General features: G+C 44.2%; 1 protein-coding gene across 4 annotated transcripts in view; it reads right to left on the bottom strand.

Annotated features, from left to right (window-relative positions):
* Positions 1 to 5,352: 5,352 nt before the first annotated feature.
* GLDN (gliomedin) overlaps positions 5,353 to 20,857 on the bottom strand; it is a 68,477-nt gene continuing 52,972 nt past the window's right edge. For all 4 annotated transcript variants that reach the window (XM_060005239.1, XM_060005240.1, XM_060005241.1 and 1 more), the window contains 6 exons: positions 18,915 to 19,052; positions 16,506 to 16,634; positions 13,731 to 13,814; positions 13,508 to 13,633; positions 11,819 to 11,969; positions 5,353 to 9,441 (listed from right to left, as the gene is read on the bottom strand). In XM_060005239.1, coding sequence (XP_059861222.1) covers positions 8,964 to 9,441; positions 11,819 to 11,969; positions 13,508 to 13,633; positions 13,731 to 13,814; positions 16,506 to 16,634; positions 18,915 to 19,052 — 1,106 coding nt within the window. In that variant the 3' untranslated portion in view covers positions 5,353 to 8,963. The remainder of the gene's footprint in view (positions 9,442 to 11,818; positions 11,970 to 13,507; positions 13,634 to 13,730; positions 13,815 to 16,505; positions 16,635 to 18,914; positions 19,053 to 20,857) is intronic.

The raw sequence follows: 20,857 nt of genomic DNA, 5'->3' as shown, positions 1-20,857 counted from the left end.
AAAACAGCTATACTCCAATAAAAAAAAGACAATTGATTGCTTGAAGCAAAAATAATAAAAATATACTTCTGGTTTTATAACCTATGTACTGGTGAAATACATGACAAAAATATCACAAAGACTAGGAGAGAAGAATGAAAGTATATTGTCAAAAAGTTCTTACACTATGTGTAAAATGGTGTATTGCTTGAAGATAGACTGTGATAAACAGTATAAACTAAAGTAAAATAACACAAAATAATGTAACTAATAAGTGAAGAAAGGAAGTAAAGTGAAATTATAAAAAAGTTTTCATTAGTCCACAAGGTAGCAGAAGGAGAGAAAAAAAGGAACAAAGGACAGATGAGACCATAGCAAGATGGTAGATTTAAACCAATCATATCAACAATTACATCATACGTAAATGTTGTAAACCACAGATCAGCAAACATTTTCTTAAAGGCCATATAGTACATATTTTACCTTTGCAAGTTATAAAGTCTCTGTTGTCACTACCTAACTCTGCTGTTGTAGCACAAAAGCAGCCACAGTCAATACATAGAGAAATGGATGTGGCTGTGTTCCAATAAAACATTTACAAAAACAGGCAGCACAGCAGGCCATAGTTTACTAGCCCCTTGTTTACCTCAATTCAAAGACAGAAATAGATTGGGGAAAAAAGCAAGACCTAAATATATGCTGCCTACAAAAAAATATTTTAACATGATACCTACCGATTAAAAGTAAAAGGATGGAAAAAGATATACCATGTTAATATGAATCAAAAGAAAGCTGGAGGGCCTATGTTAATATTAGCCAGAGTACACCTGGAGAGCAAAAAGAGGGATACAGTGCAAAGAGAGTTAGCAAGCAGAAAGATGGCTACATCTTCTGCCCAATGGATCAGGTTGCCAATACGTATTTCAATGCCAGACTCCTAGGAATGGGGCCAACCAAGTAAGACAGAAAAGGACTCGTCGAACCTCCTTCATGTGGGTGTGCCTTTAGCCCTTGCTACTGTACTAGAAGGGTCAAAGGAGCTGGAAAGAAGGGAGGAATACTAAGCTTCTTTCTGAGAGGCAGTAAAGAATAGTTACTAACGGTGTGGGCTCTTGTGTCAGACTGCCTGAATTTGAATCTTAATTTTACCATTTACAAACCGAGTGAGAGTGAGTGAGTTTATCTCTTTTAATCTGGAAAATGGGGATAAGATTTGTACCTTATGGGCTTCCCATGAGAATTACATGAGTTAATACATGTGAAGCATTTAGTACAGCACCTGGCACATAGTCAGTACTTAATAAATGTGAACTATGATGATGACACTGATGTTGCCAACCACTGTGGTATTCCTTTGGAGAAAATGAAGCATTGTATCCTGTTTGTGCAACAATCTTTAAGTTGACACAATGACCCCCATCCTGTAGGAGTAAAATGTTCTTAAATATAAGTACCATTTGGAAAATAGATAACTAATAAGGACCTACCATATAGTACAGAGAACTCTACTCAATACTCTGGAATGAACTCTATGGGAAAAGAACCTAAAAAAGAGTGGATATATGTATATGTAAAAAAAAAGTACCATTTGGGGTGGCATGACTTAACCCAGGTGAATAAGGAAAAACTCAGTTTTCCACATTTCCCCTTTACTCTCACACTCCTACAACACACAATACTTCTGACACCAGATGTGTGGGAGTTTTCTCCCACTATGAAATTCTTGGATACTGGTTGGTGTCTTAAAATTCAACTCAATTCTGACATTATCTACCTGGAGATAGCATGAGAGCCCACAGGATAAAGGCTCAGTGCTACAAGGTTGCCCCTGCTTCAGATGCCAATTGCAAGTCCACATTGTTACCTGTGCTTCTGACTAACCGGCTATAGATCAGAAGTTCCAATGACTTCCTCTTTGGTTTTGATTAATTTGCTACAGCATCTCACAGAATTCAGAGAAACATTTTCCTTACTAGATCACCAGTTTATTATAAAATGATAAAACTCAGGAATAGCCAGTTGGAGGAGAAGCATAGGGCAAGGTATGGAAAAAGGACTTGGAGCTTTCATGCCCTGAGGGCACCACTGCCCCCAAATCTCCACACGTTCACCAACCCAGAAGTTCTCCAAACCTTGTCTTTTTTGTTTTCTTATGGAGACTTCATTATACAGGCATGATTGATTAAATTATGCCTACATAATTAAATCATTGGTGATTGATTCAACCTCCAGCCCCTCTCCCCTCCCCAGGGGTTGGTGTGGGACTGAAAGTTCCAACCCTCTAATCATGGTTGGCGATAATGGCAACCTGCCCCTATGCTACGTTACCTAGGGGCTTTCCAAAAGTCACTTCATTAACAACAAAAGACACCTTTATGGCTCTCATCACAAGAAATTCTGAGGTCTAGGAGCTCCGTGCCAGAAAGGAGACAAAGACCAATATATATTTCTTATTATAAATCACAAGATCACACCAGGTTTCAGCAACTTGAAACCAGGTGTAGGTGAAATCTGGCCCACACCTTTTTTGTGCAGTCTGCAAGCTAAGAATGCTTTTTATGTTTTTAAATAGTTAAAACCATTTTGTGACACATGAAAATGATAACATTCAAATTTCAGTGTCCATAAGTTGTATTGGAATCAGCTATGCTCACTCATTGGCGTACTGTCTGAGTGTTTTCAGCCACAACAGCAGAGTTCAGGAGTTGCAACAGTTCAGAGACCGCGTGCCCCACAAAGCCTAATATATTTATTATCAGACCTTTCACAGAAAAAAATTTGCCAACAAGCTTGATTTAATGCATCCTTGAACTTCCCCCTTGTTTCTAAATGACCACAAACACTACACAAACTGCAACTTGGAAACTGCCGACCCAGATTATCTCCATCCCAAATGGCAGAGTCCCAATCTTCCTCTGGCCAGGTCCTCACCTGGGTATAGCGACTTTCTTCTGTTGGGAGGTTAATCTTCTTTGGAGCGTGGCAAAAAGCTTCTTTGGAGCTGATCTTCAAGACTGGGGTCTGGTCCTCAGCTTTTTCTGCCCTTCTACTTCAGGAGACAAGAGCCTTTTTGTGCGCTGCTAAGGAGGCCCTGAGCTTTCCCACATAGCTTTCAGTTGGCAATTAATTGCTCTCAGCTTTTTATTATCTTTTTCCTTTTAGAGGGTCAATCAAGCTTAGCAATAGCCACCTGATTTCATTATCCTTTTAGTCCCTATTTCTCCATGATCTCAAACACCTGATATAAAACATTAGCTGATGTATTTCTTTCCACTGCTATACCAAGTCCAGCTTCCCACCAATGAAAGTTCTAATGACTGGACCACCACATTGTTCCAGTGGCTATCTGTGCTCAATCTACTCTCAGCCATGAGGTCCTTATTGCAAACAGGGTGGTGAAGCACTCAGCTCCAAAGCCCCATCAGTGGCTTCATTCTGGGACCACATATGGTTAGGGTTCCCAGACTTGGTAAATGTAAATACAGGACTCTCAGTTAAGTAAGAATTTCGGAAAAACAAAAATTTTTAGTGTAAGTATATCCCATGCCTTATCCGGGACATATTTATATACTAAAAAAATTGTTGTTCTTTACCTGAAATTAAAATTTAGCTGGGTATCCTGTATTTCACCTAGTAACTCTACAACCGGTTGCGTTCCTCAGGAAGCAAACTCTGAGATGGAGTTTAGCTAGTAGGATGTCATTAAAGAGTGCCCTTTTTATCAGTACCTTTGGAAGGATTGGAGGAGAAGGAAGCAAGAGGGCAGAAGGAAATGTCAGTCTGTGATGCAGGTCCAGTGACAGATTTGGCTGAGCCCTGGGGATCTCTGGCACTAGAATGGCCCTTTAGAGTAGTTCCAAGTTGGGCTGAGCTGTCCAGGCCCTTATACTCACACTGATCCGTCATTGGATGAGGGAGTGCTTTCTGGATGGAGGGGATCTCTGCAGACGAGGCAATTCCTGAAGGGACTGACGGCTGAAGGCTATAATGCCAACAGCACTCCCAGCACCAGGGGCAGAAAGTCTTTCCTGAAGTGGAATCCATGCGGTGAGTGCATCACAGTGTCTACTACGCTTGGAGAGAGGATTAAAACATTGAGCAGAGAGAACAGATGATATTTAAGGACTTTTCCACTTGAGCATCTATGATTAAGTGAAATAATGTGTTCAGATTGCCTAGAAGAGACCATGGCCCATAGCTGGTAAACAACAGGCAGTAGTTGTATTGCTGTCTCTAAAACTTTGGGCGGGAAGGATTGTCCAGTGGTGGTGCAGTTTTTAGAGTAACAGGTGGTGCTGCTTCAGCATGCTTATCTACCAACAGTCAGAAGGTGATGACTGTTGAGAAATTCTTTGGTGGGGAGTGTTCTCTGCCTGACTAGGCTTGATTTGGCATTTTCCTCTAGATAGAGCTTTTCAAAAAGGAATGCCTTTTGAAACAATCTTCAAAGTTAATTATTTTCTCTTTCCTGTTACAGAGACCAGATCTTTCCTTTGAAAGTGGCAGAGTTAGGTGGAAAACTTGATCATAAAGTCAGCAAACAGTGTCTCATGTTTACCTTGGCACTTAAGCTGTGATGTTGGGTGAATCTTCTCTGGCCTCACTTTTCTAGGCTTTTAAATGAGAGGGGGTTGGAGTGGGTATTCTGTGAAGGTTCTATCTAGTGTTGACCATTTGTAATCCTGTGATTGTGTATGTGGCCTCTTGGCAAATGAGTTTGGGACACTGACCATGCCAGATTGCTAGACACAAGACTTCAACAATTTTAAAATTAATTTTTTAGATTTTAGAAAGTAGTTTAACCACCACTTTTCAAGTAGCTCAGTTTTTGAGACTGATCATGGCAAATTGCTTGGAGGGAAAGGTAGGAAGACAAGTTAATTTCTTTCTTATTTTAAATCTCAGAGTGAACAGCTATAAGATTGGATATGTTAACATCCCATGCAAGGTCTGAATGGTTCAATTAAAGGGGCAAGGCTATGTTCTTCATGGACTTTTATTTCTTTTTTGCTTTGTATTATTTTAAAGACAAAAGTCATCATTAGCGCATGCCTGGGCCTCCCAGTAACAGAGACACTTCTAGGGAAGGTTATAAAGAAGCTGTGTAGATCAAGGCAGCAGGTCCTTGAATTGTTTTTTCATTATTTGAGGGCAGTTTTATTGTAAATTTGTGTGTGACTAAGGGACCATTTTTTGGTGACATGAAGTGTTAACTACCTCACCAAACAGACCAATAGATAGAAACTGTTGATGCTGTGCCCCTCACTCATCTCTGCAGCCCTTGAATAAGGCTGTAAGAATAACAGGGTCACCCTGGTTCCCTGTAGGGATGAACTATAAAAGTTGCATTTATAATTTATTAAGAATCATATAATTTTTAGAGCGTTTCTCATTTCACATAGAAAAATCAAAGGAGGTACATAGTACTATTATCCACATTTTACATATGAAACAGAGGCTCTGAGGGATTGAGAGACTTGCCCAAATTCACACAAATCCAATTTAAAAAATTTCTTCTTCTTTATTTTTAGCCTAAAAAGTCATGTCCTTTGTAGTTGCCTCACCTAAGCCAATAAGTTAGCAAATACTCATTGCATTTATGTCTGTAAGTATCTAGTTTTAGTAACTAGTTGTACCTTTTCCATGTTTTCCTATAGAGAAAACATAGTCCATATCAATGATTTTTTTCAATATTCAAAAGAGCTAGCAAACTGTGAGAGTTTGAACAGAGGAGCAACAAATATAACTCTACCACAATATTGGTTTTTGGTTGTTATTTCTTTTAAATGTTACATGTAAATTAATAAGAGGTAAAGATAACACTACACTTGTTTCAACACGTGATTGTGTTCAGCAATGATTATTTTTATTGACTAATTAGATTAAAGTTAAATAAATTCCAACCAAAAACGAGACATTCACCATGATTCATTTGTTGTTCAGAATAGTTCAGAATCTGTCGTTACAGACTGGATATTATGGCTTTGAATGCAGTGTGGTACACCAGGTCACAGCAGCTTCATGAAGACTGAAAAGCCTGATCACGAACTTCTCCTTCATCTGGTTTGTGAACAGCCAGTCACAGCCAAAGTGTAGTCTGCGCAGCTATAAAATGACACCTGGTTCTTCAAGCATTTTGGTGTCTCGTTTGACTTTTTTATCTTGCAAACTTGGAAGGTAAGAGACTGTGAAGGTACCTAAGATCAGAATTCCTCATTTTAAAACTTTTCCCCCAGGACTCTTTGTCGTAACACCTGTGCTTAGTGATACGTTGAGCCCATAACCACCACATGGCTTCAATAGGACACATTATCAGTTTGCAAGAAAACGCTTTGAAATAGGGTTCACCCACATTTGAGGTTGGGAGGGGTGGTTTTATTTACTTCCTGGTGGGAAGCTATCTGCTTTAGATTAAAGAAGAATTAGAGAATTATCTGGTTTGATTCTGACATCAGAAGTGCAAACATTTGGAAAGTGCTTTAAAAGTAACTTTGGTTATAAGTGACAATGTAAACTGCTAAAATGATATCTTGACTTAAAAACATTAGGTGGTACATTCTATTTTAGCAGTGAGCTCAAACCTTTCTCTCTTTTATTTTTTTTAAATCAAACACTGTTTGCAGGAAAGAATTAGTAAAATCTGAATTCTTTTCACTCTGTAAAGACAAACTTGTCACCCTTATTATGAAATTACTCATTTTTGTTTGTTGGTCAAACTCAGTTGTCCTTATATTACTCTGCCGTAGCAAAAAAAAGAGAGAGAGAGAGAGAGAGAGAAATCCCAGTATAAACTTCGCTATATGTGAGTATATGTGAGTGAGTGAGTATATGATTCCTTACCAAAAATTAAGGGTGCTAAGATAGTTCAAATATAAAGACTAGGGTTTCTAAAACTTTTTTTCTAAAAGAAATATGTGCTAACTCAATAAGTAACCTCTTTTGGCTGCTACTGTATATACAATTAGTATTGTATATATTACTATTACAACTATCACTATGAAATTATATACATATTCAGGTCCCCTATGTCCAGAAACAGCAATGCATATTTTTAAATAGTTTAAAAGAAGACTAGTATATATTAAACACATTGATCCTGAACATGAAACTCTATTTTACTTTGTTATAAAACATGAATCTGAAGAGAGTATTTTTTAAAAGCTGTGATGACATGGCACAACCAATCTAATTAAAAAGTGAGGAAAAAAGTTTCAAATACCCATTATTTTGAGAACACAACAATAATAAATTCCCTAATAGCTGCCTAGGTTTATGCAGGGTGTGGGGAGATTTAAATATTTAAATCTGTACATTCCCTAAGTTTTAAAATGCTTCTATTAATAAGGTATAAAACCAGGACTCAGGGCCACTGAGAATCGATTTGGCTCCAGTGAAAAAGTTTCAGAAGCTCTCCCCCCAATACATTCATGTACTCAGTGAGGGCAAGTTGCTGAAAAATCTTTACATAAGTATTTCCCTAGGTCTCTTTCCTGGCTGCAGGACCGCAGAAACTTTCCAGATTCCTTTCGACTCTCAGTGGCGCTGCCTGGACCTCAGTGCTGGGCTGAAGGATGTTCGAAGAACTGAATTGGCAGAAAATATGCGTATCTAAGGGCATTTAGGAGCAGGTTAAATTATATTTTCTCCTTGCATCCGAAGGAACCAGATCACATTCTTTAAAATTATATTAGGGTAAGAACAGTTCATTAACTACTTTTTGGGAGGGCCACTTAATTTTATGCTGTTCTCACCCTTCTTCTTTACCAAAAACTCAAGCCATATAAATGACCACTTTTTCATCTGGAACAAAACAAAATATAACAAACAGGCTCAGGTGAATAAGCCCTTTCAAGAATCAGGCTCACTTTATATTCTAGATCAGGGGTTGGCAAACTTCTGCTGTAAAGGGCCAGAGAGTAAATGTTTTAGGTTTTTTGGGCTGTTACTCAACTTTCTCGCAGTGATTCAGCTCTGCCAGTGTCGAGGAAAAGTAGTCATATACTATAATACATAACCAAATGCCTGTGACCGTGTGGAATAAAACTTTGTTTACAAAAACAGACGATGGGCTGGCTTTGGCCTGAGGGTCATAGTTTGCTCATCCCTCTTCTAGATAATAACCACGAATGGTGCCTCTCTTCTGAAAACTGCAAAGTGCTTCCCAAGGTTCTCGCCAGAGTAATGCCCACTAGCACAGAATTTACTCTGATAGCAGATCCATATCTGTGGCAGAAGAACCCTGCAAGACCTGAGGATTCAATGTTTATGACCCAACCTGCGTATCAGCATGATCAAAAATTGATAGGAACCTGGAAGGGCCTGTTTCTGTTTCATTAGGAAACACGAGCAGGTAGCTGTTCCTGGCTTTTGCTAATCTTGGAGTGGTAATCAGGAGCTGAGGATAATGGCCACTCTGGTGCTCTGGCAGCAGGTGCAGATGCAGAGAAAGGTAATACATTAGGGGTAATAAGGTACCTCAGCAGCCTTAAGGGGTCAGTGCAGCTTCCAAGGCACCAAGTCATCACTAAGGAATTTGTTGCTCAGGCAATCAGGCTGATCAACTCAGAGGTAAAATTGCTCAGCATGTAGCTAAAAACCAAAAAAACAAAACCAAATATGTAAAAGTTGTGAGAGCGGCAACAACTAAGAATCACAGAATTCCCTACAACTTGAGGAAATCTTACCTATCATCTTAGCCAGCCCTTTCAAATTACCAGTGGGGAAAACAAAACCTAAAGAGGGAGAGGTAACTTGCCCAGCTAGTTTGTAAAGGAATCACCAAATATCAGCCATTTTTGAGTTCCAATCTGTTATTTTCTCCTACAGAATCTGAATTAAAAGTGGGTCACCAACCATATAAGTACCCATGTCATGTGATTATGACAGCTAAGTACCTGACCACCCTTAAAGACAAGTTTTCTATTGGGATATGCATGGTACCAGAGAACAGCTGAAATTTACTGAGGGGAATAGAATGCATACCATCACTGGTTTAATGTAGCTGACAAAAACTGTACAGGATAAAGCATTAAATGGCCATCTTCCCAAGAATATAAATTCTGGTCTCTCATATTGTATGATAACATGGCAAGAACAGATGGGGAAGTTCTTAAATCGAAGTTTGCATTGATCTGTTTCCCTCCTAACAAATCAAAGGCAAATGTTATCCTCATATCTTTGGTGTCCGTGACATAGAGGATCCCTCGGGCAATGAAGGCGTTGCCAGCCTTGGATTTGGGGTACGTGGTGTTGATGTGCTGCACCACAGAGAAGGTCCTCTCGTCCAGCTGTGCGACAAGGATGCTCGAGCCATCCACACTGGAAGCATAGATAATCCAAAGGCCCTTTTCATCTACAGCTAAATTGAAGTACGTCTTGGAATTTGCAAAGAGGTATTTTCGATCAAAATACAAGGCATTTTCAAGCTTCAGAGTTTGGGATGTCTCTTTGCCAAATTCAAATCTGAAATGTATAAAAAAGTAGATATGAGCCACCATTTTTGTGGACAAGAGTGGTTTTTTAGGCTCCTCCATTAAACTGGGGTGGGGCCTGAGATACTGCATTTCTAGTAAGTTCCCAGGTTGTGCTCATTCTACTGTTCCATCTGCAGTGCTGTGAGCAGCAAGGATGTAGAGGATGGTGACTACATCTCAGTGTCCACCTACTAGCCATGTGACCCCGATAAAATTCCTTAACCTCCTGAATCCTCAGGTGTTTGCTGACCTCCTGAAATGCCCTCTCAAAGTTGCAAGGGGCCTTAAAAGATAATCTAGTCCAGTCGTTTCATTTTACTAATGAGAAAAGGAGAAGTGACTGGCCCAGGAACACAGGTAAGTATCAGAGCCAGAGTTTAAACTCAGGCTTTTGACTCCAAGTTTGGGGGTTCTTCGTCTACTCCATGCTGGAGTTTTAAGACAAAAGTTTCACAGGAGGCTCAACGAAGGAAGTCACCAACTGAGAAGCAAAGCAGCAAAGTCATGGCTGTGACGTCATTTTTCTTGTCTGGTAAGTGACTGGATCAATGAAGTGACGGCATGAAAGCCCATGCCCCTCAGCTCCCAGAGACCGTCTGATTTGGCAGACTCCACATCTAGATCATATCAAAAGTGGATTATGATTCAACTGCAGGAATGAAAATTCAGGAACTTTAGGCTTTATAAAGGAAAAGAAAAAACACTAGAGGGAGCCATTGAGCAGCAGAAGAACTGTGAAGGGTGTGAAGCTGCGGGTATGCACTGGAACATAGGGACCTTGAAACCAATCAAGAAACCCTGAAGTAAGCTTGAAAAGAAACAAGAGTGAGGGCTTGAGAAGGCCCTGCTTGCCCATCTCAGCTCTCGGGGTTCTCCTTCCTCTGAATGCCCGGGATTCAGGACTGCCATTGGGTTCCTGACTAGTACTGGCACCTACAACTGCATTCCTTGATGAGGCTTGCCTCTCCCAGCAAAAAAAGCGTCTAATTCCAGTCTGCCTCTCCTTCTCCTCCCAGTCTGTGGCCTGGCACTGGAGCAGGGCCCCAGCATAGGTCTCCTAACCAGTGCCTCACGCAAACTTAGTGTCATTAGAAGACTCTTTCTTAGGGTGGCCAGTCCTCCTTTGGGCTCATTTACCCCAGAGCTCCCCTCCTACCACCCCATGTAACAGCGGTCCCCGGGAGCCACAGGATTGAATGAAAACAAATGTCACAGAAAGGAGTGTGTCTGGGGAGAGAGGGCCTCTCAACGGGAGGAGGGTCAGTTATCTTGTTCTGTTAGCGCAAGATGCTGTCCAGATGACGAGGTAGTGCAGAAGTCCAGTAGAGGGGGGTAAGAGGCACAGGAGGGGATGCTTGCAGCCACGGCTGACACGTGTGTCTAATGTGGCTGGTTTAACTGCACGATGTACTAGGAGACCTACCCCGATCCTAGCCTAGCTCTGCAGCACCAACAAGGTTGCTGAAGCTGGATCTCACAGAGGGAGAGAGAGAAGGGACCCAGTCCTCCCTCAAGATCCTTGTCTCTTGTTTGGAATGACGAGGACCATGGCTTTCGTAACACTGGAATTGTCATTTCAGAGTGGAGGGCTGCAGAGGCTCTGGTCCGCCTTTGCATTTTTAATGAGGACATGGAGATCACAGGAGGCGGAGTCTCTCCCCTGAGGCCACGAGTAAGTAGGCAGGAGAGTTGGAACTTGAGTTCACTGCTCTCTTGATTTGCCCAAGATGACCCGCTTCTGCCTCTAAAGCCCAGAACTCAATTTCTTCCGGAGCCATGCAGACAACTTTCAGCAATTCTTGTGTGAAGCCAGGAAGCTTGGGCTGCTGCCCTGGGCACCGACTACCCGTGTGGCCACCTCCCCTCCCCGTGGGAAAGCGGAGGGAGCAGGGGAGGTGGCCTGGCGAGGGCTCCGTCAGGATGACAGAGCGATCTGAAGGCGGGAACCCTGACTTTGCCTTGCAATCTCTAGTCCTCGGTGATCTCAGCCGTGACATGAAATTCTTCATACCCAACATTTTTCAGAGCAAAACTGATTTCAGGGTATGATACCTTCCTGCTAGAGGGAGCTCAGGGTTCCACTGCTTCCTTTCCCAAAGGATGAGAAAGCTCCTGCTGTTATCACTCCAGGCCTCCTTCTCTCTGGCCCTGACCTTACTCTTGGTGTCCAGACCAGCAATAAATGCAGATATGGGGCTCACTCATCGTGTCCTGTGGTTCATTTGGTCAGCAAACCCTCACTGATCTCTGGCTGTGTGTCACCCCTGGGGACATAAAGATGATGGAACCACAGTCCCTTCCCCTAAGTCGTTGAAGGATGGGCTGTGGGGCAGAGAGGAGGGTGCCAGGGGTCCCAGGGGACTCACCTCACTATGGTGTTGGAGCCTCCTTTGTGGTAGTAGAGAGAGTTGTTGTGAACGGTGTGCCCACAGCCATGGAAATAGTGCGGGAGGTGGATGAGCGTGTAACTGCCGTTCAGCAGTGAGGGCTGGTCCTGGAATTCCTTCACCCTGAGGCCTGCAGGAGAGAAGCCAGCGAAAGGCAATCACAGCTTGGCAGTGAGTCGGGGGAGGAAGTTAAAAGGATGGAAGGTGAGAGTGAGATGTCCTGTAAGGGTGCTTGTCCACTTTCAAGAGTCTCAGGCTCTCAAACTCAAAGGCCAATTCTCTTTTATGGATTCCCAAACCATCGTTTTTTTTTAGTTTTTTTTTTTTAACGTCTTTACTGGAGTATAATTGCTTTACAGTGGTGTGTTGGTTTCTGCTGTATAACGAAGTGAATCAGCTATATGCATACGTATATTCCCATATCACCCTCCTCTTGTGTCTCCCTCCCACCTCCCTATCCCACCCCTCTAGGTGGTCACAAAGCACCGAGCTGATCTCCCTGTGCTATGCGGCTGCTTCCCACTAGCTAGCTATTTTACATTTGGTAGTGTAAATATGTCAATGCCACTCTCACTTCATCCCAGCTTATCCTTCCCCCTCTCCGTGTCCTCAAGTCCATTCTCTACGTCTGCGTCTTTATTCCTGTCCTGCCCCTAGGTTCTTCAGAACCATTTTTTTTTTAGATTCCATATATATGCGTTAGCGTACGGTATTCGTTTTTCTCTTTCTGACTTACTTCACTCTGTATGACAGACTCTAGCTCCTGCCACCTCACTACAAATAACTCAGTTTTGTTTCTTTTTCTGAACCATCTTTTCAACATAGTAACCACAGAGTTGGCTTTGATCCTCCCAGGAAAATGGCATCACCCTCTCCCCTACGATTTTATAACATTTTCTATCAGGCTGACATAGGCCTGTATCGGGAAGAGCACCGTGCAGTCACCGTCTGCCTCTTGCACTCCACAGTGGCCATGCTGACTCATGACCTTGTTCTTTCCTTTTGAGCCACAGAATCCTTCTCAGCTGGTCATCCAGGCAGTCACTGCCAGCTGACGTGTGAGCCTTGATGAAATGAAGCAGCGTATCTCAGCTATTGCTCTGACTAGTAGGTATGGCCAGGCCTCTTCTGTCATGGGGCCACTGCTACTACCACTGGCAATTCCAGACCACATTCCTTTGAGGCAGTGTGACCAGGGTCATGCTCAGATGCAGCAGACCTGCAAGATGACACTTCACCCTCTCCCCTGGGCTCTCTGCCCACGGATATCTTAGAAAAGTGGCCAAAAGTACTCTCCTTAAAGAAAGATAGACCATGCAGAAGAATTTGTCTCCGACATTTCTTCCACATTACGGTTTTTGGGGTTTATAAACCCATAAGTCATAATGCTATTTGTTTCCTTCTGGACACTTTGCTGAAAATTGGAATAAGCTACACTGAGGGTTCCCTGGTCATGCCCCTGTGACCTGAACTGCAAGTCTTGTCACCAGTGTGCTCAACTGAGAAAAGTATTCTGCCTACTCATTTGGGCTTTCTAAAATAAAGAGCAAGTCTGTTACACCAATTAGCAGGGACTTCAGACACAGAAATAGGATAAGCCTGAAAGGGGGCAACTGATGAAAGGTACAATTACAACACAGATATGGATCATCCGCCAAGTGAAAGCACCTGAAAAATGTTCAGTAACCCAGATCCGTTCATCACTCTTGTTAGCAGACTCTCTTATCCAAGTCCCAAACGTCTCTTTAACTTTCAAAACTTGTGTTGGGTTTCCAATGGACGTGATCATGGATTCTACCAAAAGAAGAGAAAGGAAAGTTACCCACCTACCAATTATGACTTTTAGCCATCTGATTTCTGAATTTTAAAACAGGATGCTTTGTTTCTGTACCTGCTTGCAGGGAATGGTGTTCACTGACTTTCTCATCAGCTTTTCCAACCAAGGTATCATCATTTGGTACAGCACACGTCTCACCTAAAACAACAACAATGATAATCAGAGCAAACTAGTTGGCACAGTGAGATATATATAGCTTTATAACTGGTTACATAACCTCAATCCAGACTCTAGTTCCATAAGCATCCTTTACAATAGGCTCACCGAGGTTTTTGCTTGCTTGCTTTTAAGCCCCAAGTCATACACTTCCAAATTTTTTCCCCTCCCCGGGGAGTTTCCAACAAGCGTTCCATGACAATAGTTGCTAAGATACTACAATCAGGAAAATGTCACCTGAGTCAGCCATCCAAGCCCTGAGCAACCTGGGAGAAAGACAGGCTTACTGATATGTTCCTGGTCCCTCTGGGCCAGTGGGAATCTATCACAGTCTGCATTCTTCTGGAGGGATTTTCACTTTCAGGGAAGCTGATGGGGATGAGGGAGCAGTCTCATGATGGGATGACCCACTTTACCCTGTCTTCCTGAACTGCCAGGGAGTAGAATCACAGAGGAAGAAGGAGCCTAGAGGCAGCCCAGCACAGAGAGATTTGAGCCCCTTCCCACCCCATTTCCCACCTGTTTCTGCTTGAAGGCCTGTAGGACCCAGGTCCTTGAGGGGCACCTGATCCATAGTTGGTTTGAGGCTACAACTGAGCTCAAAATCATCCTCCTTGGCTTGTCATTGTTCCCCTTAGCAAACAGGCTTAATTCAGACCTTTGGTGGAGAGGTGGCTCGGGGTGGCAGAAGCAGGACAGGAGGCAGGGAGGAATATGGTCATTGTGAAGATGAGAGGGAGTGGACTGCCTGGGGGTAAGGACCCCCTACCTGGGGGCAGGTTGGGGCAAATCAGGCTTTCTGAGAAAGGCCAGGCCCACTTCCCTAGACAAATTCTGAGGATTTCCAATCACTCTGTGGTTGCTTGATAGAAAGGAGCACCTCAACTGTCACTAGGGAAACTCCCAGAATAAACTAGAGAGGTTTCTTTATCGGCAAAATAAGGAGGCAGGACCCTCTGTGGTCTCTAATCTTCCTTTAGCTGGATGAGCCTGTGTCTCTCTGAAGCCCTTTGTCACCCAAAGAGAGCAGTCTCGGGATCTGTTAGACTCCCCCACCACCACGCAATGCTGCTGTCCTGGGTTTCGTCTGGAGTTTCCTCTTAGGGGCTTGGGCTTTGCACAAGAGGGGGACAGAGAGACCCTCCCATTCTTAGTCTGAAGAAAAGGCCCTCATTAAGTCATGTAGCGCCCACCAGCTTCTAAGGCTGTGGGAGTGGGATGGGGGTTAAAGCAAGGGAGTTGGAGCAGGAGAGAGGGTCAAGTTCAGATGCTGGGTGCAAGGAGGACTCATTACCAGGAGGAAGAGTGGAAGATAATGGGCTCTCTTTTAAAGCAGTTTTCACAACCCTGGAGCCCATCCCCTGCAGACCAGCCTCTTGGTGGACAGGCGGGGTGGAGGAGAGCACCTCTCCAGCACCCCTCTCGCTGCTGACAGAGCCTCTGGCAAATCAGAATTCCCAAAGAGCAAGGTCAGACCTCGCCTCCACTCGGGGGAAGGTTCCCACTGAGCTCACAGTCCAAGGGAGGCTGAACAAAGGGTGATGCTAATGGAGGGGGTGGCACTGACCCGGGGCGGAAGCAGCTCTGTGGTGATTTAACAGGCAGATAACTGCTGGGCAGGATGTAATTAGGCTCCATTTACTGGGGGTGGTAACATCTTTGAAAGCTCAGATTCACCCACTCTGACTGTGTGTGCTCCCCAAATGTCTTCCAGAAAGAACAGTGCACCAGACAGAATGAAAGACGGTTTAAGAAAGTGGCAATGAAATCCACAGCAAGTGACAAAGAAACTCCAGTCAGGACCCTCCTCTCTGCCAGGAAGCAAGGCATCAAGTTGTGCTTTCTCACGGCCTAAGTTAGGTGAATTAGTCCCCGGTCACCACTGTGGGGAGAAGTTCTAGCTCTACCCTAGAAGGATTTCCCGTTAATAGGGCCCTTGATTTCTCCTTAGCTTTCAACCCCATGGCCACCCCTGTAACAACTGGCCGAAGAACAAACCGTCCAGGCCTGCCAGAGACCAGGTGTCCCTTGGCCTTGACTGCCTTATTCTCAAAGTGTGGACTTCCGTCTCTGAAAGGAAGATGCTCTGAGCAGGGGCTTTACACGCAGGCACATCTGGGTTTGAATCCTAGCTCTGTCACTTACTAACTGAGTGACCGTGGACAGGCTATGTAGTTCCCTGGGGTTTCAGCTTTGTCTCTGTAAACTGGTAAGAATACGACTCCTATATCATAGGACTGTTGTAGAATTAAATGAACTGAGCGCTTAGCCCTGTGCCTGGAACATCAACATTAGTGGTGGTCATGGTAGTACTGGGGTGTTGTGGGAAGTTAGCCGATCTGAATCTCCCCATCATCTCCATCTCCCCAGCATCAGTCAAGCCCTTCATGCTCCAGGGATGGCGGATCTGGCAGGGAGAAGCAAAGAGTCTGGTGATAAGTGAAGGGAGAGGGATGAGGCCAGGGGGTGGGAGGCCCAATTCTAAACCTGCCGCCAGTCCTCACCCCAGGCAGACTGCTCAGGCCTCCCAGGAACATGTCGCAAGGTGGGGACACTCGCTTTGGGCAAAATTTCCCTCTGTTTAAAACAAATCTGGTCACAAAGCCTGGGTGAAGCCTGAGAGTTTGGGATCATTAACTGAAGAGGTGGTTCCCTGGGGCAGGGCTGGGTGACCTGGGCACTGGCCGTTGAACATGTTTGGCTGACGAGGGCCTTTGGATCTTCTGCTTCCGGGGGGCCCTGGGGGACCCGGAGGGCCCGGGGGCCCAGGTGGGCCGGGTGGGCCTTGGTCACCTTTGGCACCTGGAGAAAGAGAGAGAGAAGCAGGGATGGGGGTTGATTAAAGAGCCATTGGCAGAGATGGGCTTCAAACAAGGGAGAAGGGGACCCAGCATCTCCAGGAAGGCTTGCTGAGTCCCCCTTCCCAGACACAGATGTCCTCCAGCACTTGTTCACACAGAGTCGAGGGAGCACCCATAGCAGGGGCTGAGTTCCAACTATGTGCCAGAAATTGTGCTAGGAATTTTATAAATCTCCTCCCCTTTGTCCTTCTCAGCCACTCTGTGAGACAGTATCAGCGGTTCCGCAGTGACCCGAGTCTCAGGGAAGTTCAGTGCTTTGCCCCAGGTCACAACTGGAATAGTGCTGGGACTCACCCTTAGGGGTGTCTTGCTCCTAAGCTCAACCTTTTTTCATTGGCTGATGTTGGGAAGGCTCAACCCTGACTACTTATTAGAATCACCCAAGGGGCTCAAACACAATTCTAATGCCTGGGCCCCCTCCCGGATCAATTAGATCAAAATGGTGGGGAAGCTGGTCATTTGTATTTTTAAAAACTGCCTAAGATGTTTTCTTCCTAAGATGTCAGGTATGAGAAACATGCCTCTATGTGGTAGAAGAAATCAGGGGCTCCTGTCCTGCTCTGTGACCTTGGGCAGGCAGCTTAACCCTCCGAGACTGGTTCTTCATTTCCAGATTGTCTCATACTCCCTGTCCTGACTTGTGAGAATCCACTGAAGTCATCGGGGTGAGTGCTCGGACAGTTGGATTCTCTACACATCAGCAGGTGGAATCCCTACACACTTCCAGCTTCAGGCGGCCAGTGTGGGTACAGCCCTTTGCAGGGGCCATTGGTTATGGAACTTTCATAAAGATGCCGCTAGGCTGGGATATTCAGTCCTTTTGTTCTACCCTCCTTTCCTGGGCTGACTGGTGATCTAAGATCTCTTTAGCTGCCTCCTCCCAGCCCCACCAAATAAGCACTTTCAGTTGCTTTGGAGTGGGCAAGCAGGGGTCACAGAGGCTAACAGTGGGTCTAAGCCCACTGTGGAAGGGGCAGAGATCTGCAGGCAGGGCAAACACAGTCCAACCCTCCTATTCCTTCTCTGCTCTCTGGCCAAGAGGACACACTCAGCTCTGGCCTGTTCTCTAGAACTGGGGTACACTCAGAGATGTTGCTTTCCTGAATGGTTTGTGGTCACCCTCACTTGTCTGGTAGTATAGGGGAGTGTGGTATTCTGGATGTGTAGATTTCCCGTATAACTGTGTATAACATGACCTTATATTTTCAAAGTATATTCACATATATATGATCCTGTCAAAACACTTATTACATTTTACGTATTTTGCATGGCAACTCCCCTGTTTGTTAAACAAAGCATGCTAAACCTAATTTGATCTTTCCTTGGTGCTTTGGTCTTAGCACAGTACCTGGCAAATAGCAGATGCTCAATAAATTTTGAATGGCTGGATGCGCAACTGATTCAGGGTCATTGTTCTGAACATCTATCATCCTAGCTTCTTGAGGACAGATATTATGTCTTAACTCATTTTCATATTCCTATTTCCAGCTACTAGCAAAATCCCTAATTCATAAATGGTGTTCTCTGATATTAAAAAATGCTTATTGACCACATTAATAGGATAGTTATGTTTTTATGGTATAAATGGTCTCCAAAGTAGTGTGCTTTTAAAATTCTTCTGCCTCTTTCTGTGCCATGACCATCAGCTGTCGCCTACTCTTTCCACCATGTAATTGTCTTTCTGAGGCTTGCTGTGCCTCCACCTCCTCCCCCATAGACAGCAATTATCTGTTTTTAACCTGGGCTGGAAACCAGAAAAAGAAGATCAGCAACGCTGTCTCCCCCAATTCTATGTCAAAAGTCTTAGGATAAGGGCCTGAGGATGGCTCTAGCTCAACTCTGAAGCTGTGCTTTCTGTCTGTTGTCCTCTGAGGTATCTGAAATTGCTCGCTTACTTGTCTTGTTCTGGATTGTGCTGGATTTAATAGCTATTTGGAAAAAGGAAGCTTCCTTCATCTGAAATCCATCCAGCCATGACACTTAGACCTGCATTATCTCAACTGCTCATGCTTAGATATCAGATTTGGTCTCACCAACAAACATTGGGCTTACATGCATGGTTCTCTCCTTGTTGAAAGCACAGAACTCTAAAACATGCTGAGAAACAGATGGGCACATAGGCAGCTAAGGAGAGAAGACCCGGAGCAGCCTTGGTGCTAGAAGCCAGGCCAAGTTCTGGGCCCATTCACCCTGGGAGAGAGCCTGAGCGCCAGCCCCTTACCTGAAGGAAGTACATCATTAGACACGTCCCCTTTGTCTCCCTTGTCACCCTTCTGCCCTGCTGGGCCCTCGTTTCCAGTCAAGCCCAGCTCACCAGGGTCTCCCTTTTCCCCTGGAGTTCCTGTGGCTCCAGGTGGCCCTGAGAAAAAAATGATTAATTAGCCTGTTGTGCAGGGAATTCTGGCACACTAACTACTTTGTAATATCGTACTTTGTATTTTTAAGGTGAAGTAGCTTCAGAAACCAAATACATAACACTTCATAACCATTTTAGGACAGCAGCATGTTCTCAATTCATGAACGAATAGTATCTCCAGGGGGTTCTGTTGAATTCTTTTTAGAGACATTTGGCTGGGCCAACAGGTTGGAGAGGAGTGAACCCCTAGAAGGACAGTCACAGCAAGAGCAGAAAGAAGGTAAAGCCTAATTGGAAGTCTGCCCTCCCCCACCCCATGCCCTCCTCACCCCAGCAGGAAGGACTGAGAACTCAGAGGGGTTTGTTTGGCACCATAAGGGTGGATGTTGTCCTCTGCATTATCTGGTATATTCCTCACAACATGGGAGTGGTAGGCTGGCCAGTTATCCTTACTCTCATTTTACAGAAGTCGGAACTAAGGCCTCAGGGGTTACAATTGATGCTAAGTGAGAAGCAAAAATCTTGATTCCAACTCCAATGCCCTTTTCTGTGACATTCCAATGCAAAATGCTTTTAATCAAAGTAGCAAAACAGGTAAAGCTGCTTTAGGACAAGCATTACAAGGGATGGTGATAGTGTGAACAAAATATAATGGAGGAAATCTCTGTCTCTGCTCACAGGGAGGCATCACTATAGGAACTACAGTCCTACCACCCACAGCTAGGAATAGTCAAGATCTATGCAGTGACTCATCTCAGCATTGTACGACAGCAGCATAGTTAGTATTCTGATGCCTGGGAGAAAGGAAGCAAACAACATGCATAATATGATTGCCTCGGCTCATAGTAGTTTCCACACAGCAGCTCAGGGACGGGGAACCTAAACAAGGCCCACCAATTTCACTGAGGTGAGGAGACAAAAAGTAGAGTTTGGGGAGATAAAGGTGGCTAGGATTCATGAGACAGAATATGAGAGAGTGGGTAATCATGTAGAAAGAGCTCTGGAGAACTTCAGAGGTGTTTCCTCAAGTCTGTGTCAGAGTAATAGTCTGTGCAGGGTGAAAATCTACAAGGTAGAGAAAAGAATGAAAAGAAAGCCACTCACTACACAACTCTCAGAGCTTGCACAGGGAAAGGTTCTCATTCCCACCAGTCAAAGCAGAGAGATCTCAGAGAATGGTGCGCTGTTAGGTCGAGTCCTTGGAAAGTCTTCTCTTAGTAGTGAGGCTAAATTAGCCCAAGAGTCAAGGCTGCCGTGGATCTATCATAACAAAGCTTAAAAACAAGCTTCAAAAGGATTAAACTGAGCAGAAAGTAGTTTAACTACCCAGCCAGATGTCTCTAAACTGTAGTTTAAACTACTGAAAGTAGTTTAATCATTTAGTCAATGTAATGTAGCATATTAATAATTTAAGCAAGAAAAAAATTATATGACCATCTTGGTGGAGGCAGAAAAGACATTTGATAAAATACAACACCCATTCTTAATAAAAATTCTCATCAAATGAGGAATAGAAGGGGACTCCCCTGGTGGTGCAGTGGTTAAGAATCCACCTGCCAATGCAGGAGACACAGGTTCGAGCCCTGGTCCAGGAAGATCCCACATGCCGCGGAGCAACTAAGCCTGTGCGCCACAACTACTGACCCTGCTCTCTAGAGCCTGCAAGCCACAACTACCGAGCCCACGTGCCACAACAACTGAGCCCACGTGCTGCAACTACTGAATCCCGTGTGCTTAGAGCCTGTGCTCCGCAACAAGAGAAGCCGCTGCAATGAGAAGCCTGCACACCACAACGAACAGTAGCCCCC

This window comes from Delphinus delphis, chromosome 2 (genome assembly GCF_949987515.2).
Source record: "Delphinus delphis chromosome 2, mDelDel1.2, whole genome shotgun sequence".
Taxonomy (NCBI): Eukaryota; Metazoa; Chordata; class Mammalia; order Artiodactyla; family Delphinidae; genus Delphinus; species Delphinus delphis.
This window is presented reverse-complemented; position numbering and strand designations above follow the sequence as displayed.